Consider the following 23,035-nt stretch of genomic DNA (forward strand, 5'->3'; position numbering starts at 1 on the left):
AACCATTATTTAATGAAAACCTAGTCATTAGCAGTTGGATAGCTAATTAAATATTGTTATTGTAAACATGATTGAGGAAGATGGTAATTATGAAAACAGAAAAAAAGTGATTAGTCACACTGTGACTCTGTTGGTTGCACTCTGAGACCTGTTCCTTTATACTGTATTTGTCCATTTTATCGTTACAGAATTATTTTATATTATATATTTCACAGTCATACAGTGTATTTAGGTTAGGTAGATTTGATGTATACACGTCTAATATGGCAATCATTTTTTGTTGTGATTAACTTTTATAAACAGAGATCCACTGAAAAACACCCAGACTGCGAGAGACAACCCTGTGTAGACATTTCTGTGAATACTGAGTAAGTTTTGACCATCTTCATTACTGTATTCATTTTTTAAGTTTATACTTATGTTTTTTATTGGTTCTTGAGTTTATGTTCCACTCACTATCTCTAGTTTATGACAACCGAGGTAGAAGCCTGTTTTTGATTTTGCATCCAAAATTCAAGTACACTTAAAATTTAACTCATTGGCACTGATGAGCTTGGAGGAAGGTACCGTAGCACTGTGGCAGTCGCGATGACTGCCTACAGCAGGGAGGTTACCATGGTGACACAACCTCGGTCCACCCCCCTGGCTCCAGTCATACTGACAAGTCAGTGGAATTGTTTATACCTACCAGAGGAGGGAGGGTGGGAACACAACAAGCAGCTCATGTCGAGATCCACGGCAATCTCAAAACGTACTTAGCACCACTTGACCCTGCTATTGCAAAGGGGTGCCCCTACGGCATGACCCCCTCTGACCAGTGTGCCTCGATTTTATCCTTGCCTAAATTTCATTCAGCCTCATCTCATGTCAGATGAAGAACTTAAATCAATTTTTTTTCAATTGTGTGGGCATTTATGTATATACTGTAGTCACTTCAGATTGATTTGTTGATCCATATGTGTTTTGCCTCCTTACAGCTAAGTTCCAGAATATTCGGATTCCAGTTGAGTACCATAATCTAACAGTGGCAGGCTTTATGACACCTAAGTACACAGACAAAACAGTTACTTTTCCCACAGCTTGTTGAATTTCATTGCTGTCCACCAGATTTATCACCGCCCAGTAGATTGGTGTGAACACAATCAACCGCACAATCTACTGGGTAGTGGTTTATCTGGTGGATGGTATTATTGATTCAATTCAGCAAAAACAAGTACTCGAGACTTTAATACAACTGCTGTTATCATATCACAGGAGAAGCAACTTGAAGGGTGAGTGTTAATCTATTGACATCAATGCACGTGTACATGGAATGAAAAAATCGACCCAATTCAACTGTGCTTGTAATTTTTTTCTAAAAGTGTTTGAACCCTTTCCACCCTAACATCAGTATTCATATTCTTTACACTCTTCTCTTTACATTTCTTTTGGTACTGGCAAGGAGAATTTGTTTTCCAATCAAAGTTCTCTGGGTTGGTCATCATTTCCTACATTCTCATGATCTTAATGAATGACTCAGCTGTATTACTGTAAGGAGAAAGTAGATGCTGATCACTCGTAGGGTTTAAAGGGTCAATATGTAATTATGTACGTGTAGTAGTACATTACTTACGTATGATGGACGATCCTCGCAGTAGATAGCGCTATTTGAGCAATAGCGAAATTCAGACCTGAAAAAAATCAGGCCTGTACGGGACTCGAACCACTGACCTCTGCGATACTAGTGCAGCGCTCTAACCAATTGAGCTAACAAGCCAACTGAGAGCAGGCCGTTAAGTTGATTCGTAATGAACCCGTGAAAGTGATAAATAAGATAGAATAAATATATGAAAATCATATATTTTGAACTGCGGTATTTGATACGTATGATGGACGATCCTCGCAGTAGATAGCGCTATTTGAGCAATAGCGAAATTCAGACCTGAAAAAAATCAGGCCTGTACGGGACTCGAACCACTGACCTCTGCGATACTAGTGCAGCGCTCTAACCAATTGAGCTAACAAGCCAACTGAGAGCAGGCCGTTAAGTTGATTCGTAATGAACCCGTGAAAGTGATAAATAAGATAGAATAAATATATTAAAATCATATATTTTGAACTGCGGTATTTGATACGTATGATGGACGATCCTCGCAGTAGATAGCGCTATTTGAGCAATAGCGAAATTCAGACCTGAAAAAAATCAGGCCTGTACTGGACTCGAAATATATGATTTTCATATATTTATTCTATCTTATTTATCACTTTCACGGGTTCATTACGAATCAACTTAACGGCCTGCTCTCAGTTGGCTTGTTAGCTCAATTGGTTAGAGCGCTGCACTAGTATCGCAGAGGTCAGTGGTTCGAGTCCCGTACAGGCCTGATTTTTTTCAGGTCTGAATTTCGCTATTGCTCAAATAGCGCTATCTACTGCGAGGATCGTCCATCATACGTATCAAATACCGCAGTTCAAAATATATGATTTTCATATATTTATTCTATCTTATTTATCACCTTCACGGGTTCATTAGGAATCAACTTAACGGCCTGCTCTCAGTTGGCTTGTTAGCTCAATTGGTTAGAGCGCTGCACTAGTATCGCAGAGGTCAGTGGTTCGAGTCCCGTACAGGCCTGATTTTTTTCAGGTCTGAATTTCGCTATTGCTCAAATAGCGCTATCTACTGCGAGGATCGTCCATCATACGTATCAAATACCGCAGTTCAAAATATATGATTTTCATATATTTATTCTATCTTATTTATCACTTTCACGGGTTCATTAGGAATCAACTTAACGGCCTGCTCTCAGTTGGCTTGTTAGCTCAATTGGTTAGAGCGCTGCACTAGTATCGCAGAGGTCAGTGGTTCGAGTCCCGTACAGGCCTGATTTTTTTCAGGTCTGAATTTCGCTATTGCTCAACTAGCGCTATCTACTGCGAGGATCGTCCATCATACGTATCAAATACCGCAGTTCAAAATATATGATTTTCATATATTTATTCTATCTTATTTATCACTTTCACGGGTTCATTACGAATCAACTTAACGGCCTGCTCTCAGTTGGCTTATTAGCTCAATTGGTTAGAGCGCTGCACTAGTATCGCAGAGGTCAGTGGTTCGAGTCCCGTACAGGTCTGATTTTTTTCAGGTCTGAATTTCGCTATTGCTCAAATAGCGCTATCTACTGCGAGGATCGTCCATCATACGTATCAAATACCGCAGTTCAAAATATATGATTTTCATATATTTATTCTATCTTATTTATCACTTTCACGGGTTCATTACGAATCAACTTGACGGCCTGCTCTCAGTTGGCTTGTTAGCTCAATTGGTTAGAGCGCTGCACTAGTATCGCAGAGGTCAGTGGTTCGAGTCCCGTACAGGCCTGATTTTTTTCAGGTCTGAATTCCGCTATTGCTCAAATAGCGCTATCTACTGCGAGGATCGTCCATCATACGTATCAAATACCGCAGTTCAAAATATATGATTTTCATATATTTATTCTATCTTAGTACATTACTTGTAGCCCAAAACACAGCTTTATTGGCAGCTTATCAACTGATAACCGCAACTTCTTGATTTTAGCTCGTCTTACACATTATACATAATTATAGGAATACACACACCTCTATGCAGACAGGTTTTATGATTACATGTTATAGTTATAGAAATAAGTATTCACATGATTATAATGTACATGTATGATAAGGTAAACAATGACACAACTTGGTGCAAAGGCAATTTACATTTAAAAACAAATCCAAACTGATATCAAAAGTTCTATTTAGAAATCACAAAGGCTTTTTATCTAGGATTTTGTGGGAATTTTTGTTGCCTATCACTTTCTTTGTGTCAGATTTTGTTTTTGTCATGTTGACTTTGCCAAATGCTTTACTAGTCACAGGCTTTGCTTCATTACTGGTGTGCCTCAGCAAGCTGCTATTCAACTGTTTTGCTGGTTTCATGGGGATCTTCAACATGGACTCTAAAATCACTCTCCTCAGGCATTTGCAGTTCTGTTGTTTTGCAAATGTGCTCCTGTTTTCTTCAGCACTCATCCTCATCTGCCTTGATTTTATATGACTTGTTAATTTCTCTCTTGATCATGCATGCACAATTGGCTTCCTTAATTCACCTAGCTTGGAGTTGGTTGAGATTAACGACTGTAATCCTGCAGAAGAGAGGCAGCAACAGCTTGTCCTCACTATCATATCATTGGATAGATAGATAGATAGATAGATAGTTTATGTGAAAAACATTGCAACCGAAGGTTGAATTACATATTCATTTACAAATTTAAAAATTATGTAAAAATGGTAACATACTTTTAAAATATTAAAAATTAGGTAACATAGATAGAGTCAGCGTGCGTGCGGAAATGATGAAAGATAAAACTATCATGACACCAGTTCATATGGACCACAGGTAAATTAAAAGCACGCTTTTTCCTTATCATGATATCATTTGACCTGCTGCTTCCTCTCTATTGAAGCTCTAATAATGCTTGAGATCAGAATCACTTGTTGTTCTAGTAGTAGCACAGGCTTAACAAGCAGAATTGTTCTTGTTGTTTTGGGTTTTAGCTTTTCATTTGATGAAGCTAACTCACTTAACTAGGACTATTCCTTGTTTCCAAAATACCGATCAATCGGTGTTGGCTCATCTTTACAATCTTTTGCTTACCTTATTGCAACCTCTGTTATACCAATATTACTTCAAAAGTGGTGCACGATTTTTTATGATCATGAAAGTTCAGCTTGCTGCAAATTGTTTGAATTTCATAATGGTGTATTAATTGGGGTCCATATTCTGAAATCAGTTTGTTTGGAATTCCTTGCTCAGTAAATGTCATCCTTATTTGTAGGATTGTAATGTCTCAGCAGCGGTTAATTGGTCACTTTTTTCCACATGATAATATTTGTTCATACTGTCTATAATATTCCTATAAAATCTTTCTTTCCCCTGAAGAATTAAATGCTGACTATTTGCCATCTTCTTTTGGGCAGGTTGACTTTGTATGGTCTTTTAAGGTTGTTATATTGGTTTAGTTTCTAGGCATCCTGAAAAGGTGCTGACTGGGTATTTTTGATGTCTTTGTGAATCAGTGGCTAGGATAGGGTGACTGTTGCTTGTCTAACTTATCCTTCTTCATCCAAATTAGTAGAGGGAATCTTTTATTGAATCTCTGAGCACAGAGGTTTGGTTCACTTGTATTTTACTCCATCTTGGACAGCTGGTACTTCATCTCTGTTTAAGGTTAAAAGTTCTGAACATTAGGAGGTAATTGTGTCTTAGCCTTGGCCAATCCATTGGTTTTTATATCTGATAAGGTCATGTGATCAACATCCTAAACATTTGCTCTGGTTACTCTCTGAAGCATTGCTTTAATTGTCATACATAATGAAAACTATTTGAATCTCTAACTACATTCTCTACCATGAGCATTTCTTCTTTTTTGGACAAGAAGACTTCATAATTATCATACTTCTCCCTATTTTTTGTTTGAGATCTAGACAGGGAATCACTGATGAATGTCTGAGTTCTATTCTTGTAAATTGTTCTATGCTTATTTTCTGTAATGGCAGTAATCTTTTCTTATGCATGGAGGAGAAACCCATAGAGGTAGATTCTTCTGTAGCCAAACACTGATACAAGGCATTCATTCTCTATCTGTGTGTATCTCCTCTCTGTTTGAGTCATTGTTCAACTCTGTAAAGCCACAGTTCTACTATCTTGAAGTAAAACTGCCCCCAGCTCACACTGGCTTTTCAACTTTTACTTCTTTATCAGCATAGCAGAGTAGGGGCAGCTCAGAAGCCACCTTTCTCCATTTGTGAAAGGTTTCTTCATGGACTTGAGAAGTGTGCTCAATTGGTTGAATGCTTTTCTTACATTAGGCTCGTTGGAGATTCTGACATAATTTGTCAGAAAAAACTATCTGGGACAAACCTGCCCAGGTAGTTGATCATTCCAAGCAATTTTAGAATGTAAGTTTCTACTTAGGTGACTTAATGGCAACTTGACTTTGGCAAGATCTGGTAGCCAGTAAGGGTACCTTCACAAGTCAGGATGTGTCTGCAGTATTGAGGTTCTGCTTCTTAAAGATGAATTTGTCCTTGTTTGCTTTTCTTTTTCTTTTCATTGAATTTGCTTTTGACAATTTTTTAAACCCTCTTCATGAGTGCCAACAGGCTTTTTACAAGTTGTCAGCTTTTGGAGCCATTCCCTCCAGTCCTTTGATGATTTCATCAAAATGCTTTTGAGTGAGTTCTGTGCACTGAATATTCCAGAAGGTAATTTGAACCACACTAGTTTGCAAAATGACACATGTTACATTGTTAGATTACTTGGGTCTTCATCGAGTTTCTCTTGCTGGAACCTGTCACTTTCCGAGTCTTGATGTGAAATTATCAAAATGATTATAGTTTGAAAGCAAAGTTTTGGTACTTTTACACGTTTCTTCAATTCCCGTGGATCTAGCTATCCACACACACATCTTGCCATTACACCTCTTTCCTTACATTACACTGCATCGCTCATCCAGTTGATAGGGTCTTCAACTTTGGTCATGTGATCTTTCTTCTTTATCTTGGCGAGTGTCTTCTATAAGTCATCACTCATTACTTGGTGCATCCTGTTTTTGAGTTGCACCCTCCCCCAGCTCAACACACTATATCCTGACAGAAATAAACCTATTGACAATCCACTTTCTTTGAATACTGAGTTTAAGAGCAACTCTCTCTTAATTGTTAAGAGCTTCAGTTCTTCACACATTTTTCTGTACAAAAGGGAACTGGAAGCATCATCAAAAAGTAGGAATTTGGTGCTGGTTCTGTTTCTTCCCATTTTGTGTTGTGTAGATTTGACTTGTAGGAGCCATAGATTTTCTTTTGTTATCCTTCAAGTGACTTTAAATTAATGAACTTTTACAGGTGCATTAATTTAACATTGATTAAATAGGCAGGATGTTATTCTTTATTTCTTTTTTTCCCAGAAGTTGATTGACCATGTCAGAAACTGCGAGAACTGAAGAGAGTACTTTAATGAACATTTGTGGTGACCCACCAAAGATCAATATAAATCTTCCAGAGAGAAATGGACTAACCCAGAATTTTAAACTTTGGAAAGATGTTCAACTCCCAATTGATATTCTGTTGTTAACAGTGAAGGACTGTGAGTTCTTAAGTTGCTACTATTACATTATTGATCCATTCAGAAGCTATTGCAAAGGGCTTGGTCATGTATACTTTGGCAGCATTGGTAAAGATCAAGATGTTAAAACTGAAAGTTGCTTTGATGAGATGCTCAGAGGGCTCTAAAGCTCCTGGTGGTTCTTTGACTGTAGTAAAAAATGCTGTCACTCAGCTGAGACCAAAAGCTGTCTTTTCTGTGGGCCACTGTAGTGGTATGAATCAGGAAACAACAAATCTGGGGGATGTGGTTCTATCAGAAAAGCTCACAACCTATTCCCATCAGAAGGCTACAAAGGTTGGCAAGAAATTTTGTGGGGTCACAACTCCTGTCAGCAGAGACATGGCTGAACTCATCAAATGTGCAGGTTATGGTTGGAATGCACCCCTAGAAAATCCGAAAGAAAGAAAAGTTGAAGTCCACTGTGGTGAGGTTTTGAGTGGCCCTGAGATTGTACAAGCTGAGTGGCGACAAAATGAACTTGTGGAGTCCTTTCCTGAAGCAATTGCAATTGAAACAGAAGGAGAGGGTAAGGCATCTTTATCCTATAGGGAACCGCGGTAACAGAAAAGTCTGTTCTAAGAGATACAGTTAGACTTGTATACTGGGAGATAGAATTTACACTTTTATAATAATAGCTTTCATGGTAGGTAAGTGTTCCTGCTTGTGACTAGAGATACTCGGGCTTGATTGTTAGCATGCCGGACTTCAGATCAAGAGGTCTGGGGGAAAGTCCTCACTATAAAGTCATTGTGTCGTAGTCTTGGATGGGACAGTGTACTCTCTAATGTGTGGCTCTATACCCAGGCCGTGTAGATGGCTACTGATACTGATACTAATACAGGTAGAGGAAGTAAGAATGCAGTTTTAGTGCCCCAATGGTATGGGAACTGGGAGAAGCTCATTCAAGAGGAACTAACTTTATAGCTAGTATACAAGGAGACTTTCCAGATTGTGTCTTAAGTCCCTTACCAACCTTTGATAACAAAGGTAACAAAAGGAGAGGTTAGAATCAATAGATGGTGGAGCAAATTTGTTGTTTTGTTTATGAAAGTTTGATATTTCATGTCTTAGGAGTTTATAGTGCAGCACATGATCTGAAAATGGAGTGGGTTGTCGTCAAGGGCATTTCAAGGTATGCAGATGGAACTGAAACAGAGGAAAAGTGGAAAACATGTGCAAGTGTAACAGCAGCTTCTCTTGTGTTCAGCATTCTTAATGACTGCAGTATCTTTGAAGATTGGCCACATTACAGAGGTAAACAGATCAGCTTTACCTTTTGTTTTAGCTTTACAGTATATTTGCATGCAGTCACTAGCTGGTCTTGTATGCGGTTTAGTTTTGTTTTCAATAAATGTGCTGGAACCGAATTACTAAAGCCTTCACCCAAACTGAGTTAAAAACATGATTAATGACCTATGACCATGCACTGATCAATGAGAACAGCTCTTGAATCAGAAATGTTACATGTTTGTCAGCAATTTTCGCTTGCTTTGTTTATGGATATTGTACTCAGTTAGCAAAAGCTATAGAGGAGTTCTAAACTATCTACAGGTTTTGAATCTGCTCAAGATTTACCGTGAGATGCTTCAAACTTTTTGAAAGAATTTCCGCTCAGGAAGAGAAGGCCTCTGACCCCCATTAGACAACTAGAAACTTTCCCACCCAACCCCACCCTCATTATATTAGCCACATCCAACCCACATTCATCTATGCGATCGCATACACTCAGAACGTAGGATTTAGGAACTCTATAGACCTTATTCATAAATGGCCGCCGCGCGGAAACGGCCTGGTTTCGAATGCATGAAAGCGAGGCTTGGTAGGCCAAGGTTCACAGATCAAAACAAAACCACAATGGCTTCTCACAGATCTTCTGATGGAACTGTGCGCGTGATACTCACAGAAGACGATATTCCTGGAGCTTCCTTAGCTGGTAGAAATCCTTCTTCACTGAAAAATGACGAGCTAAAGTTTTGGTTGAGATGTCGTGGCGATTCACTCAAGGGTCTTAAGACGAAAGCACAGCTCGTAAAACGGTGAGAGCTAAGTTCGTGAGTGATATCACATGGAGTTTAGAGTTTACGAAAACGTGCAGTTGAGAATTATTGCTTTATTATATTGCAGAGTCCAAGACTATGTTGAAAATGGAAGGGATAAAATGCTGGTTGACCCTGATGGAGATAAAATTTACACGAAAAGGAAGGCAAGGTTTTCGAGTTTACTACCAAACGATTATGTCTCTCCTGTCACCTCAAGTGTGAAATACCCGAGCGATGGATGGGGAAAGTCGCTTGAAAGGATGCCGTGTTTCACAAGAGCCGAAATGAACCAGCACGTGGCAAATTCTGGAAAGCGAGTTGCAAATGCCGAGCACCACTCAATTCCAACTAATTTAAAGAAGGCAAAAACATTTCTGAAGGACGAATACCTAAAGGAAATTGAGGCGAACAGTGATCAAAGGTATTTTTATTTGAAAGCGAATTGCTATCACAGTTTCAGGAAAAGTGAAGCTCCACATGATCTTCGTTTTGCCATGTGCATTGTCTCAGGTCAAGTCATACATGCCAACTGTTCATGCAAAGCTGGCAAAGTGGGATATTGTAACCACATTCTTGCTTTAATGTTTAAAGCGTGCAAGTTTAGTTTATTTGACAGCAAGAGCACAGAAGATCTGTGCCAGGAGGATGATGAACAACCGGATCTCGCCAGCACATCCCAGCTTCAAAGATGGCACAAGAAGGGTCGTGGGGACAAAATATCTGCTCAACCGGTAATGGAAGTTACCATTTCAAAAACACGGTTAGATGATACCAAAAGGAGAGAAGGATTGAAGTGCTTACTGTATGATGCAAGGTCAAACCCTGTGCATGACGTCCAAGCAGAAATTAACCTGAAAAAAGCCCTTCAAAATATAAATCCACAAATGGGTTTAGCAGTTCTGGCAAAAGATGATTCCACTCCCAAAAGTTGTGTTATGACCAAATTTGGTGAAAGCCAAATTGGCTCACTTTGCAGCTACCACTTGACTCTTACTGAAGCAAACTTTGTGGCTACATTTGACATTTCTTCTATTCCAAGAGCTGACATGGATGAAGCAGAGTTAACCTATCCCAGGTTCCCGTTAAACTCAGGCAGTGATTTTGTCAGGCCTGACAACCTCAGTCATTCTGAAGAGACACTTGTTAGTTCCCTTGTTGTTGATGAAAACATGATAAACAAGATTGAAGGAGCCACAAGAGGTCAAACATTGTCAGAACAGTGGAAGAAAGAGCGAAAGCTTAGATTCACTGCTTCAAAGTTTGACCTCATTTCAAAAAGACAAAGGAATCATGATAAGTTTGCAATGGATCTCATCAATCCGAAAGCATTTACCTCAAGGTATGTTGAGCATGGTATAAAATATGAACCGGTTGCTCTCCAGGAATATGAGAAAATCATGCTTGCACGAAAGACACCTGTTAAGGTTCTCAAGAGTGGTTTTGTTGTTTCCCTGGATATGCCTTTTCTTGGGTGCTCACCAGATGGCAGGGTTGTAGATTTTGGATGCTATGATCATTTTGGACTTGCTGAAGTGAAGTGTCCTGAAACAAAATTTCAAGTCACTCCACTAGAAGCCTGTCAAGACCCAAAATTCTTTTGTGCAGCTGTCGATGGACAATGCAAACTGAAAAAGAATCATGCTTACTATACTCAAGTGCAAGGCCAAATGGGTGTGAGTGGGGCAAGATGGTGTGACTTCATTGTCTACACGAAAAAGGGAATTTCGGTGGAAAGAATTCCCTTTGATGCTGCTTACTGGGAAACTCTGAAGCAAAAGCTGCGCACATATTACTTTACCCATTTTATTAAAATTGCAGCAAGTGAGTTTGCAAGATGCTTAACTACCACTTCTACTTCTTTCAGTGCTGTATATACAATGTAAATAGTTGCTTGAATGAAAAGTTGAATAATTATGTATTGATGTATTTCACATACACCTAACTTTGATACAACTTGCCAATATTCACATTTTGTATCAAAGATCAGCTGACTTGCAAGCTCCAATCAATTACGACAGTGATTACCAGCTAAACTTCTTATAATCTCAATTGTGAAAGTGAGTGATCTTCAAAGGTAGACTCGTGTTTGATAGAATCTCTCAGCTGTAAATATTTATGACAACTACCAGTATATATATTCTTATAAACCTAAGAAGGTGAATTTGTTATAATAATATTTTATTAGAGCTTGATTGGTTGGAAAGAGTTACAGTTCAAATTTCCTCACAAAATATGATCAGAAAAATTTTGCTCAAGTAATGTCCTTAAACTATTGAATAGGAACAAATTTGAAAGAAGAAGTTATGTGGACTTAAGAAATGAAATGTATATGTTGTAGTTCAATTTTATACTTGGTTCAAATTTTATTTTCCTTTGTTCTCAGTCATGTTTATGTATGATAATGAGTTGGAAACAAAGGAAAATAAAATTTGAACCAAGGATAAAACTGAACTACAACATATACAAGTGTTGAAAGGCATTAAAATACATGTTGTGTTTACACCAATCTCTTGCATAGGAAAAACAGCACAAATTTTATTTTTATTAACAACGAGGGGTATTTATTAAGTTTATGTTAATAGGTCAAGCACTGATGAGGGGATCATGCATATTGCACAACATTGCACACACACACCACATTTGATTTACTACCCCAAAATAGGTGAATGGAATAACCCCATCAAATATGCAAAAATTCTTCACCTTGTTAATGGCCCTCTCAACATGGATTCGCAAGCTAGCAATTTCTTGTGTTGCAATCACATCTTCGGCTGACATCTGCTCAGACATTCCCAAGAAAGGGGGGATGTTTAAGGAGACTCCTAGGGGAAGAATATCATCAATGGTGAAGCCTTTGTCAGCCATCACAGTGTCTCCTTTCGAAAAGGGAAGATTCAAAAAGCCACTCCGCTCTACAATTTCCCTGTCAGATATGCTTCCAGTATACAGCTGCCCAATAAATGTGAAACCCCCTTTAGGTGAAATCCCCACTAATGCCTTTAAAGTGGTATGGTTCTTATGTGAACTAAAGAGCTCACTATTTAAAAGGAGGCTACTAGGCATTTCACAGCGCACCTCTGTGCAGTCAATGATTACCCTTGTGGTAGGATACTTTGCCTTGAAATCATCAGGCGTTGTCTCATTAACTAGTTCTCTGGATGGCCAGATATTAATATGGCCAAGTTTTAAATACAAAAAGTTTATCCAGGAGATAAAGATGCGACTAACAGTTGGCTGAGAAATATTAAATAATTGGGCTAAATGCAACTCAGCAAAACCTTGCCTCAACCTACACAAAGTGAGAAGGAACTCGTCCACTGGTTTTAAGATCCGTGGTCTTCCTTTTTTCACAGACTTGGGGGTGCTATCAAAACCTTTTCCAGACAGCCAATAGTTAATATTCTCACCCTGCTCACCAGGATCCAAAAATTCGTACAGGACCATCATTGTTTGTTAGTTTGGAAAGCCGGTGTAAAATGCTACTAGTGAGTCATTTGAGGCGATGTTTTTAAAGGAAAACAACCGCTCCTCACATTTCTCGTATTTCCGCTCAAGATCCACAACTTTTTCTTTAAGTTTTGAAACCACTTTCTCCAGTTCTTCATTATTCGTTAGTGCTGCGGCAACTTTGTCCTTAAGCTCAGCTATGCATGAATCTTTTTCTGATTTCTTGACAAAATCAGTGCTGCACTCACGCTCCTGTGTTGTGTTTTCCATTTCCACTGTTAAGTCCGCCATATTTGTTGATGTAGCATGCTCACTGATAATTTCGCTGCATTCGGTGGAAGAATCCACAGCCTCCCTAACTTCAAGCGCTTTTTTTTTTATCACTGTTGTAGCCGTACAGCGTGGTGTCGGTGGTGCTCGTTTACGAGGCGAACTTCGCTTCCACACGAATTGACTCGGCACAGCTCCTGGTGTGGGGCTAACTTTTCCACTAAGACTTCTCTGCAAATCTTCTTTCCTGAAATGCCTGGAACAAACTCTAGTTGCCCCATTTAAGGAAAAATTCGCTCCGATATCTCTTCTTATAGCATGAAGCCATCGCTTTTTTAGGTTTTCCTCCTCTGGAAAACGGAAAAAAGAAATTTTTCCACCCGTCTCCTTGTCCCGCTTGTCCTTCTTCCTACAGAGCGGGACACAGCAATTTGTCGGCATCTCTAAGGCTCTTCACGCGGAAATCTTTCTTTAACTCAGGGATATCCCGTTTAGTGACTAAGAAATATTTTTCCTGCCAATATCCTCAAAACCTTTAGACTACTTCAACAATATTATTTGAGAAATTAAACGGTCACAAATGTGCTCTCCAAGAATTTTCTGGCCTACCAAGCCTCGCTTTCATGCATTCGAAACCAGTCCGTTCCCGCGCGGCGGCCATTTATGAATAAGGTCTATACGGTGGCTAATTTACATTGTCAAGTCAGTTGATAAAACCAGATGATCATCGCTAAGAAAGCGACGGTAAAGTCTTAAAGTATTGTAAGTAAATCACTTGAGCCACCGTCGTTGTCAACAAAGTTTCAGTATGTCCGTCGAGACTCTCAGAGAAGCACCACCCAATTATTGGGTGGTGCTTCTCTGTTTAATTTTTAGGCAGGGGTAGGAAGGATCACACGCATGTCATAAATTCCTCTCGTAGACTCGGATTTGTAGAAATCTTCCACCCACATACGTTTGAGAAAATAGCTTAGGGACCGGTCATAAAGTAAAGGGGGCGGAGGTGGGCTATGAATTTTTTTTTAAAAGTACTGGTTTTCAGTGGCCCACCCCCCGAGTTATTTGACAAAATTGGAACGGCCCATCCCTCGAGTGGCACAGAAAAACCTATTGACCCACCCCACAACTAAAATTAGTAATGTGGATAGCTACATGGGGAACATTGTGAGAGAGAGTTCTCCGCAATCAGTCACTGTCATCTTATGGTGATATGATAACCTCTAATCATTGTAGCGTGATAGGCCTTAACTGCTTAAAAAAGAGAGAAGGTCGCTGGCTAAAACTATTAATAAGTAAAGCTCAATTTACAGTGGATGCTATTGAAACAATGAGGGCAAATGTGTCACAAGTTGTATTGCGTGTTATAGATGATAGTGATGATGATAGTGATGATGATGATGATGATAATGAGAAGGAGGGGGAGGATGATGATGATGGTTCTGAGGGTGATGGTAGTGGTGAGGATGACTATTAAAAGATGATTTATAGGAGAAGCTGTGTAACAGGATGTTTGAAATGATATATAAAGTAAAGGTTTCTGAACAACCAGTAAAGCTAATTAGTGTTCGAGATTTGTACTTTAAAACCTTTCCTGACTACTCTGTAGATTGAAGACTGAACATAAATGGAAACAAAATATATATGTGAATTCCTGTTGTTATATAAAGTTGGATTAAGGTGGAAAAGTAGATATATTATGAAAAAGCAGATTCTACTAACGTTTGTGGTGATATGTGAATTATTTAACACGACTCACCCCTAAGGCAGTGCATTTTCCCCCCTGACCCACCCTTTTAACGTGTTAAAAACTAGTGACCCAACCCCAATTTTTCATAGCCCACCCCCCCCCCTCTACTTTATGACCGGTCCCTTAGCAAATAAGGTGAGGACATAGTGTTCCAATTATGGTGGTTTAAACTCCATAAAGTGCCATGCTCTGTCATAAACCCCATGAGGTTGTCTAACTGCTGTCTGTTTGGGTTTATGTTGTTGAAGATTTTTCAACTGACAGACAGCATTCAGCAGTGAGTAAAGAAGTTCCGGTGGAGCCATCCTGTTCTAGTGCCCAGTCTTCCCATCAGCAACATGCTTCGTCTGCCATAACAACAGGTATATATTTAAATGAACAGTCTTTTGAGCCCAATTAAAGTATAGACTGCAGTTTTAAAATTCAACATTTTAAAAATGTTGAATTTTTTTAGGCAGAGGTAGGGAGGATTCCTCACGTGGATCTGCAGTTGCATAACTTCAAAAGAGACATTGATTTGAGGAAAGACCTTTGCAATCGAGGTTAAGACTCAGTATTCGAATTATGGCAGTTTAAACTACGTATTTGTGGTGACATGTTCTGTCTCAAACGCTATGTAGCTATGTAAATATGTATTTTTGGCTTTGTTTTCTTTAAATTTCAATGGTGGACAACACTCAACAATGAGTAAAGAAGTTCCTTTAGAGTCGTTCTGTTCTTGTGCCCAGCTTTTTTATCAGCAACATGCTTCCTCCGCCAAAACAACAGGTTTGTATTTGAATAGACAGATGCAGCGAGAAACTGTTTCTTTTTTTCTTATTGCTGTGAAACTCACCATAAAGTGCTCCGCCTGCTCGGTGGAAGAGCTTTTACAGTGCAGAATCCGAAGGTCTGGGGTTCGATTCCGCAAAGTGATTCATAACAAGAGGATAATATCTTCCTTTAAACGAAAGTAATTAGCGTCGCTGTTTGCAGTTTAACTTTCTTTCGCCTGATTCGCTTTTTTATTTGAAACGTAATGGCATTTCATTGAAATTTCTTGTGTTCACAATTTTCTTAGTCTTTCAGTAATACACTGATTTTTTTACTAGATCTATATTACTTGCAAGTGTTGCTTGCGATTATTGAAATTGATCAAATACCAGCCTCGTTGTCTCCCTTGCTTGAATAATTTTCTTATGTTTTTAAGGTAGAAAAAGGAGGTGGTCAAGCGAGTCACTGGTCCAGAGCATAAAGCGCTCAAACCTTGAAGGTATTTGTCACTTATGACTTCATTTTATAACTTCTTCAGAATCTGCATTCTGATTCTGACTTTCAGACTGGAGAATTCCAAGTGTTACATAGTTATATTGAGATTTCAATCAATCAATCAACTTTATTTAACGAGGGTAACACGGGACAGTGCTTCAACCGAATAACTAGTGGCCCTCAAACTAAATTTATAAAACAAAGTTAAGTAACAAAATACAAGTCGTAAAGAAAAGGAAATATAAGTGTATGTATGAATAGCGCTAATAACAGTAAAAACTATATTAAACTTTTTCCTAGATGTTTTTCTTAAAAAAAAGTTGTGGAATAAGTAATTTCACTTGTCACAGAACAAAACAATAATTTTCCTAACTGAGTTGATATTGTAAACTGGCCACCGTAAAGAGTTAAAAAGCTGACGTTTTCAGCGTTAGTCTTTCGTCAGAGCCCGAAACGTCTGCTTTTAAACTGTCTGGGATGCCTAATTTAAATTATCAACTCAGTTTTTAAAACCAGATTACCTTGTTACCCCCACCACGCAGTTCTACGTTGTCTTTAGAAACTCACCCCATTTATTCATTGATTTTCTCTTAGTAAGATCTTTGTGTAGTGGAACCAACCATAGCCTAGATTATTAGCCGCTGTTTGTAAACTGAGCCCGCGCTTCTTCTCTCTATGAGGGGATCAAAGACTGCTCCCGAGAAAAGGCTGTACATGGAGCCACCCCCCCGTCACCCCTCTAAGTAAGAAACACCGTATTGGGCAGATCGAGAGTGAAGGTCTGAATGTTTACCCTCAGAATTAAAGAGTAGCTTTAGCAAGGTCAGTTTTCCCTTCCATAAAGCCGATTTCTTTTTTGTCGACAGACTCGTCCGCAATGAAATTTTTGGAATGGTGCCAGAATCAGTTAAGGGCATTTTACAAAACCATGTGTCAGGTGAAAATAACACCGTGGGACCCAGACAACACGGTACACATTAATGATATTTACATACAGTTAACGCTTTTACAAGACCACAGAAAGCCTAACGGGACAACGAAGAAAAGGTTAGGAGGCAGCAGTAAAGTATTTGAAGGCGACGAACATCGTGCCATCCGTAGACGAATTCTAGTGTATGGAAGACCTGGAATAGGAAAGTCTACTTTCACTCAGAAACTAGCTGTGGATTGGGCAGATGGCAAAAAGGAGATCCTCAGAAAGTTTTCCCTTTTACTGTTAATCAAGTTGCGAGACGTTTGTGATATTCCGGATCTCTGCGCCATGTTGACAACCGCTGAACTGTTGTCTGCTGATGACCCAAAAGCAGTCAATAACTTGTATGAATATGTCCGTCAGAACCAGGAGAAAGTGCTTCTCATATTGGACGGATATGACGAGTACAGCGGTGGAAAGTCATCCCCAGTTCACCAGATTTGGAGAGGCAGTCAGCTGAGAGACTGTTGTGTAATGATCACAACGCGACCAGTGAAAGAGGATGAACTAAGAATGCCAAGTCATGCTCAGTTTGAACTGAACGGGTTCGATAGCAGGAAACAAAAAGAACAGTTTGCAAGAAAGATTCTTGCTGATGAGGAGGACGTTGAAGGGTTACTTGTCTACCTGGAGAAGCAGGACCTCGAGGAGATGGCAGAAATACCGCTTTTGTTGTTGATGTTGTGTCTCCTCTGGAAAGAAAAAAAGCATCAGCTACCCACATCTCTTGCAAACATTTACGTAGGATTTATTCAGACTCTCTTGGATCACATGGCTACAAAAGAGTCAGTCAACGTCGCATCAGGTACAAGCATAGATGAATATCGAGAGGAACTTTCCAAAATAGGAAAATTTGCATTTGATGCTCTTTTGGAGGACCGTCTTCACTTGAAATTCAGCAAATGTGCACATGGTGATCTCTTCGAGAAGCTAATACATGTCGGTTTTTTTCAAGTTTCCAAACGTTCCTCTTTGAACCGTGAGAAGATCGTTTATTTTCTTCATAAGTCCATCCAGGAGTTTCTCGCAGCCCAGTTCATCGTTGAAGAACTGAAGGTGAAAAAGAATGAAACTGTCACCTGCCTGTCAGGAATGGATACGTATGACAAATCAAGGAAGATGGCTGAAGTTCTAAACTTCGTTTGTGAGTTGTCATCAGGAGCTGCCGACATTGTTTTTCATCATCTGCAGTATCTCGGAGAGAGAGAAGGTCTCACAAATTACAAGTTCATTAAGACGCCTTCTGTAGATGATTTGTCTCACGAACAAGAACAATTTATTGTACTCTGTGTAAATTGTTTGTTTTCTTGTCCAGTCTCAGACAGAACAGCCGTGTATCCTGCATTTCTCTCATGTGTTAACCATGTTGTGATACTTAAGAATGAAAACGCGTCTACTCCTGCTGAAGAGCACTTCTTCAAATATATCAGCAATTTCCCAAACTATTTATTTTTTCCGGACTCGTTGGAGATTAAAGCTGTTCATAATGATGTGCTATCAATAATGTTAGACTTCAACGCGGTCGTTTTAACGTCCTCTGGAGAAAGTAAAGATGTAAAAAAGTACGCAGATTTACTCGTTGGGAACTCTTTCCTCAAAAAATCCGGGGGGAGAAACTTTGTCTATCTAACTGAATTAGTAGGTGGGGCTCTTTATTCTGAATTGCTTCCTGAACTGATATCAGCGCCGGTTAGCTCTTCTCAGCCACCCGTGGATAATTTAGTAAATAACGAAAACAACAACATTGATGTGCCTTTGACTGAGAACCACTGTTTGTCACTGGTGAGAAAGGTTGCGATTATTGTTCACACACTTAAGGATGCTGTTCTGTTGAAGAACGTGTTGCCTTTAGTAACAGCTCCTCGAGAAATTAGCATACGGGACCAGAGATGGGAGGAGGAGGAGGAAGCCTTTAAAGGTCAAATGATTGAGAGCGCGATTAACGGAGTTAATTTTACTGACAATCTCCACAGTTTAATACTTATGAACATCAATATAGCAGCAAAGTGTGCTGCTTTTATCGCCGAGTCACTGCCCCATTCTCCAAATTTGCGTGAGCTCAACCTGTCCTTTAACCCTTTACACAGCGGTGTGAGTCATTTGGCTGAGAATCTTCATCACGTGCCACAGTTGACGGGATTAGTGTGGTGGAATGTAAAAATGGGAGAAAAGGAATGTGCGGCACTGGCTGCCTCATTGAAGTACTTAAACAAGTTAGAAGAACTGAATATACACGACAATGCCCTGGGTCACGGGATTATTGAACTGGCCAAGAGCCTGAACAATGTACCCAATCTGACTGAGCTGGACCTGTCGAATACAAATATGGGTGCAGATGAAGCATCAGCACTGGCCCATGCACTAAAGTATGTACCAGTGCTAAAATCTCTTGATCTAGATTCCAATCCACTTGGCCGCGGGGTCAGGGATCTGGTCCAACATCTTAGCAGTGTTCCTAAGCTGGCGCACCTGTCCGTAGAATGTGTTCTGATGGCAAGGACAGAATTTGAAGAGTTGTATACAGCAGTAAATGAGAGAAACATTTATTTGAAAACCGATTACCATGTAAGTGCCTTTTTGTTGTTTCACTCAGTTGTTATGTATTTAATTTTTGTTTAGATGCTCTTCACCAGAGCACTTGATAATGTTTCCAATAACTTGCTTTGGACTCAATAATCAGATTATTTTTCGTGAGAAAGAATACAGTCTTCAGGAACAGTTACTGTTTTCAGAATTTTCTTTTTCTATTTTGCGACGTTAGGAGCCAATGTTGTAGATGGAGACCGTAACCAACCCACGTTAAGTACTTTTATGGCTCATGCGTAGCTTGTTTAAAGATGATTTGAAGAAAAAAATGACGAAGATTAAATTTAGTGACTTCCAAATGACTTGATATTTCCTGATTGCACAATAATTAAAAACTTTGGGAGTTCATTCGATTGACCTTTGCTTTGCTTGTGTAGTTACGCCTTACTTGAGAGAGGAAAAAAAGATGAGTTGTGAGAATTTTTTTCCGACCAAACTACTCTGCTCAATTTTGAATTTTGAAATTGCTCGGCTTCTGTTGTTATTGTGGGATGCTTTTATTTGGGTTTGATTATTTAACGAGAAAGGATTGTTCAACCCATACATGCTCTGAATTCGATGAAGTTGTTCCCTACATTCTGTGCCGGCATTTATTCACTTTTGCTACCAGGGAGCGTGAACCCCCAAAAAAATAAATAAGCAGACAAAAGGGATTTTTTCCTTTTTTAAAATCAGAATTGGTTTTTATTAAAGTGAAAGTCGCGTTGATTCTATTGTCATATCTTCAGGTCTTAAAGGTTTGTGCCGATGATAGGAAATAGTTCACCAAAAGTTGAAGGTGTAATGATTGTCATCTTTATCGAAACTGGCACGGTGTTATAATTTACTGGGACTTAAATGGTTTCCTTATACTTATTTATCAGTTGGATTCTTTTCTTCTCTGGATTATTTGCCCGTGTTGAGTAATTCTGTCAGTTGCTTGTAGAGCCCCCTGGTCTCCTATGTCTTCATGATAACCCTATTTTGTTTTGAAAATCAAAGAGCAACATTGCAAATAATGAATTTTGTTTGAGTGAATCTCGTATGTCTTGGTCTGAACTTGCTCTTGCAATCAGCCATTAAATAATCGTGAGAAATTAATTTGAAAGACAATCAATTTGAAAGACAGTGAAACGGATTCTGTATACACCTCACGCTGCTTTCCATGTTTCCGTTACATCGTTGCTTGTTTGGATATGGTTTGCGGGAAAATATTTTCGAAATTGAATGAAGAAAGAAACAAATTTAGCTTTCAAGACTTGAATACTACATGTTTCCTGTTGGTAGTGTCCAGTATAGTACATGAAGTTGTCGTAATGGAACGAGGTTTGGTGATATTTTTTGATAAACTTTGTGAGTTCATTTGATTGGCCTTTCTTTTTGACGTAATACTGAAAGAGAAATCTTATGTAGCTACGCCTTACATAGGGAGAGAAGAAAAGATGAATTCTGAGAATTTTCCTCTGACAAAATTTCTTTGGGTAATCAGGAGTTTAATTTTTGAGATTTTTAGCCTTGTGTTGTTTATTTGGGACGTGTTTATTTGGGTTTTTATTTGAGAACCCCGCCAATAAACAACTAAAAAGCAAAACAAATCATTTTAAAAGGCGCGACCCGCGACACGCGACCATTAGTCAAACTCGGCACTGTGTTATTATTTACTCGCTCTTAGATGGTTTCCTTATTCTTATTTATCAGTTGGATTCTTTTCTCTTTTGGCTCCTATGCTCATGTTTTGTAACTCTTTCAAAAATCAGGGCCTATCGGTCTCTTGCGTCGTATAAGCTCGCTTTTGAAGAAAAATCAAAGAACAACATTGTTGATAATGAAGTTGTTAAACTTGCTATCGTATGTTTATTTCTGCTTGTTTTCCCGTAAATCCTAACAAAATAAGTTTTAAACTTGAATTTACCACATACGGTAGAGTTGATTCTGTTTACACTTTACCCTGCTTCACATGTTTCTGTGACATCGCTGAACGTAAACAACTTTTTGATGTGAAACTCTTTCTACCATCACTAGAATAAAAGATCTGCCTACCTTATTCGCTGCTCGTCTTGCTTTTCCTGTGAAGTGTGGGCGTTTTGCACGGAAATGCTGTATTATTCTTCTCATCTAAGAAAAAGAAAAAAAGCAGACAATTAACTTGTGTGGCATGAAATGATAGGTTAGGAGGCGTTAGTTGAGCGGAGCACAAGCCGTTGTGAACCTTTAAGTTGTTTTTGATTTGTTTTGTTTTGTTTTTTATCATTATTATTTACTGGGTGTCTCGCATTTGCTTTAAATGTGGAGCTTTGTCAGAATAGTACGGTTTCATTGAAAGGAAAACTCTATGCTTCTAGTAAAGCTGAGAAAAACATTACAACGAGAACCCCGGATCATCAAAAAGGAATATCTAGAGTTGTCTGACTTTCAGTCGTGTAACAGTGTATTAAACTTGTAATAGACCTCAACAGCTTGGGAAATATGTGGAATTTATTTCTGCACTCCTCTCTAGAAGCATATAGAGTCAAACTGAAATAGAGAAATTACAATCGCTTTTAGGCACTATGCCGTAATGTCCCTGGACTAATCCAAACAGCAAATGTTTTAATTGTACGTAAAATTCTGTATTCCTTTCCCGAACGTTGTATTCGTGTTACGATTCTTGCTCTGTTCGTACCTGGAGACTATTAACGAAATAGCGTTCCCTCTGAAGTTTCGAAGCGCGTGTTCTCTTTTATTGACATATGCCCCTTGGGATGTTACGTAACTAGACAGGGATTAAAATAATTTTGTGCAAAACATACAGTTTTGTTAGTGGAGAAATGATCAGGAGTATAACCCGTCGCGTGTACGCGTGAAAGGTTAAAAATTATGAAATTTTTTATTTCCCCTTGGGTAAGGAATGATAACCAATACTTTGTATGCGGAATTATATCAATTTGAGAAGATATTAGCCAGTTTTCTTTCCTTTTAAGAATATAGTATTTAATTTAATCATCGTTTGTCTGTAAAGTATCTCCTTATTTTAAATGCCAGGGACCATTCTTGTTTGTTATTTATATCTGAGAACATTTCCCCTGTTGTGAAATAATGTTTTAGTCGCTTGTAGCTATTTGAATTCAAAAGTGAATATTCTCTTTCACTGCTCGCTTTTTAGACAAATATATTTGAATGCGTCAAATAATTAGCATCTGTGTGAAAATGTAAGTTAAGTGTTACACATAGTTAATGAAACAGGTGTTTTTTGCCACAGCGATGGAAAAGTGATTTTCCGATACACGCGGGGGAAAGCAAGATGTTTTAAATATTCATCTTGCATGAAAATGCAAGGTTTGTGTTACACATAATTGGTGCTGTGGTTGAGATTGTTGCCTTTTTTCTTGTGATAGGAGTCGGAATTTTCAATGGGGAGGGTCATCCACCGACTTCAGACAAAAGCTAAGCTGAAAAGAAAAGGAATAAGGTTCAGAAAAGAGCCAGATGATGATGATGAGGATGAGGAGTAGGATGATGATGAGGATGACGAGGATGAGGATGATGAGGATGATGATGATGAGGAATGATGAGGATGAGGATGATGAGGATGA

General features: G+C 38.9%; 3 protein-coding genes across 4 annotated transcripts; 2 read left to right on the forward strand and 1 right to left on the reverse strand.

Moving 5' to 3' along the window:
• The first annotated feature begins 986 nt into the window (after window positions 1–986).
• On the forward strand, window positions 987–22,974 carry LOC148735942 (NLR family CARD domain-containing protein 4-like). 2 transcript variants are annotated; one of them, XM_088753974.1, is made up of 7 exons: window positions 987–1,271; window positions 6,975–7,700; window positions 8,246–8,428; window positions 14,926–15,039; window positions 15,867–15,929; window positions 16,792–19,463; window positions 22,838–22,974. In XM_088753974.1, the coding sequence occupies exons 2-7, from the start codon at window positions 7,220–7,222 to the stop codon at window positions 22,952–22,954; spliced, it is 3,630 nt and encodes a 1,209-aa protein (XP_088610100.1). In that variant the 5' UTR covers window positions 987–1,271; window positions 6,975–7,219; the 3' UTR covers window positions 22,955–22,974. The 2 variants fall into 2 exon arrangements, with proteins under 2 accessions (XP_088610100.1, XP_088610101.1); XM_088753975.1 differs by lacking the exon at window positions 22,838–22,974 and having other exon boundaries at window positions 16,792–18,816; window positions 18,986–19,115.
• Window positions 8,927–11,719, forward strand: LOC111345499 (uncharacterized). Its single transcript, XM_022952788.2, has 2 exons — window positions 8,927–9,210; window positions 9,299–11,719. Exons 1-2 carry the CDS (start codon window positions 8,942–8,944, stop codon window positions 11,094–11,096), a joined length of 2,067 nt encoding a protein of 688 aa, XP_022808523.2. The 5' UTR covers window positions 8,927–8,941; the 3' UTR covers window positions 11,097–11,719.
• LOC148735943 (uncharacterized) lies at window positions 11,724–13,371 on the reverse strand. Its single transcript, XM_088755722.1, has 2 exons — window positions 12,507–13,371; window positions 11,724–12,035 (listed from the first exon to the last, which is right to left on the reverse strand). The coding sequence occupies exon 1, from the start codon at window positions 13,369–13,371 to the stop codon at window positions 12,667–12,669; it is 705 nt and encodes a 234-aa protein (XP_088611848.1). The 3' UTR covers window positions 11,724–12,035; window positions 12,507–12,666.
• Window positions 22,975–23,035: the final 61 nt, after the last annotated feature.

This window comes from Stylophora pistillata, chromosome 3 (genome assembly GCF_964205215.1).
Source record: "Stylophora pistillata chromosome 3, jaStyPist1.2, whole genome shotgun sequence".
Classification (NCBI taxonomy): Eukaryota; Metazoa; Cnidaria; class Anthozoa; order Scleractinia; family Pocilloporidae; genus Stylophora; species Stylophora pistillata.

What these genes read in the sequence shown, in the direction of transcription:
- LOC148735942 (XM_088753974.1), top strand. Translation starts at nt 7,220, where the DNA reads ATGTATACTTTGGCAGCATTGGTAAAGATCAAGATGTTAAAACTGAAA. An exon ending in TTCGTCTGCCATAACAACAG is followed by an intron (nt 15,040 to 15,866) that starts GTATATATTTAA and finishes TATGTTTTTAAG; the next exon opens with GTAGAAAAAGGAGGTGGTCA. An exon ending in AAAGCGCTCAAACCTTGAAG is followed by an intron (nt 15,930 to 16,791) that starts GTATTTGTCACT and finishes TTTTGTCGACAG; the next exon opens with ACTCGTCCGCAATGAAATTT.
- LOC111345499 (XM_022952788.2), top strand. Translation starts at nt 8,942, where the DNA reads ATGGCCGCCGCGCGGAAACGGCCTGGTTTCGAATGCATGAAAGCGAGG. An exon ending in AAAGCACAGCTCGTAAAACG is followed by an intron (nt 9,211 to 9,298) that starts GTGAGAGCTAAG and finishes ATTATATTGCAG; the next exon opens with AGTCCAAGACTATGTTGAAA.
- LOC148735943 (XM_088755722.1), bottom strand. Translation starts at nt 13,371, where the DNA reads ATGCCGACAAATTGCTGTGTCCCGCTCTGTAGGAAGAAGGACAAGCGG.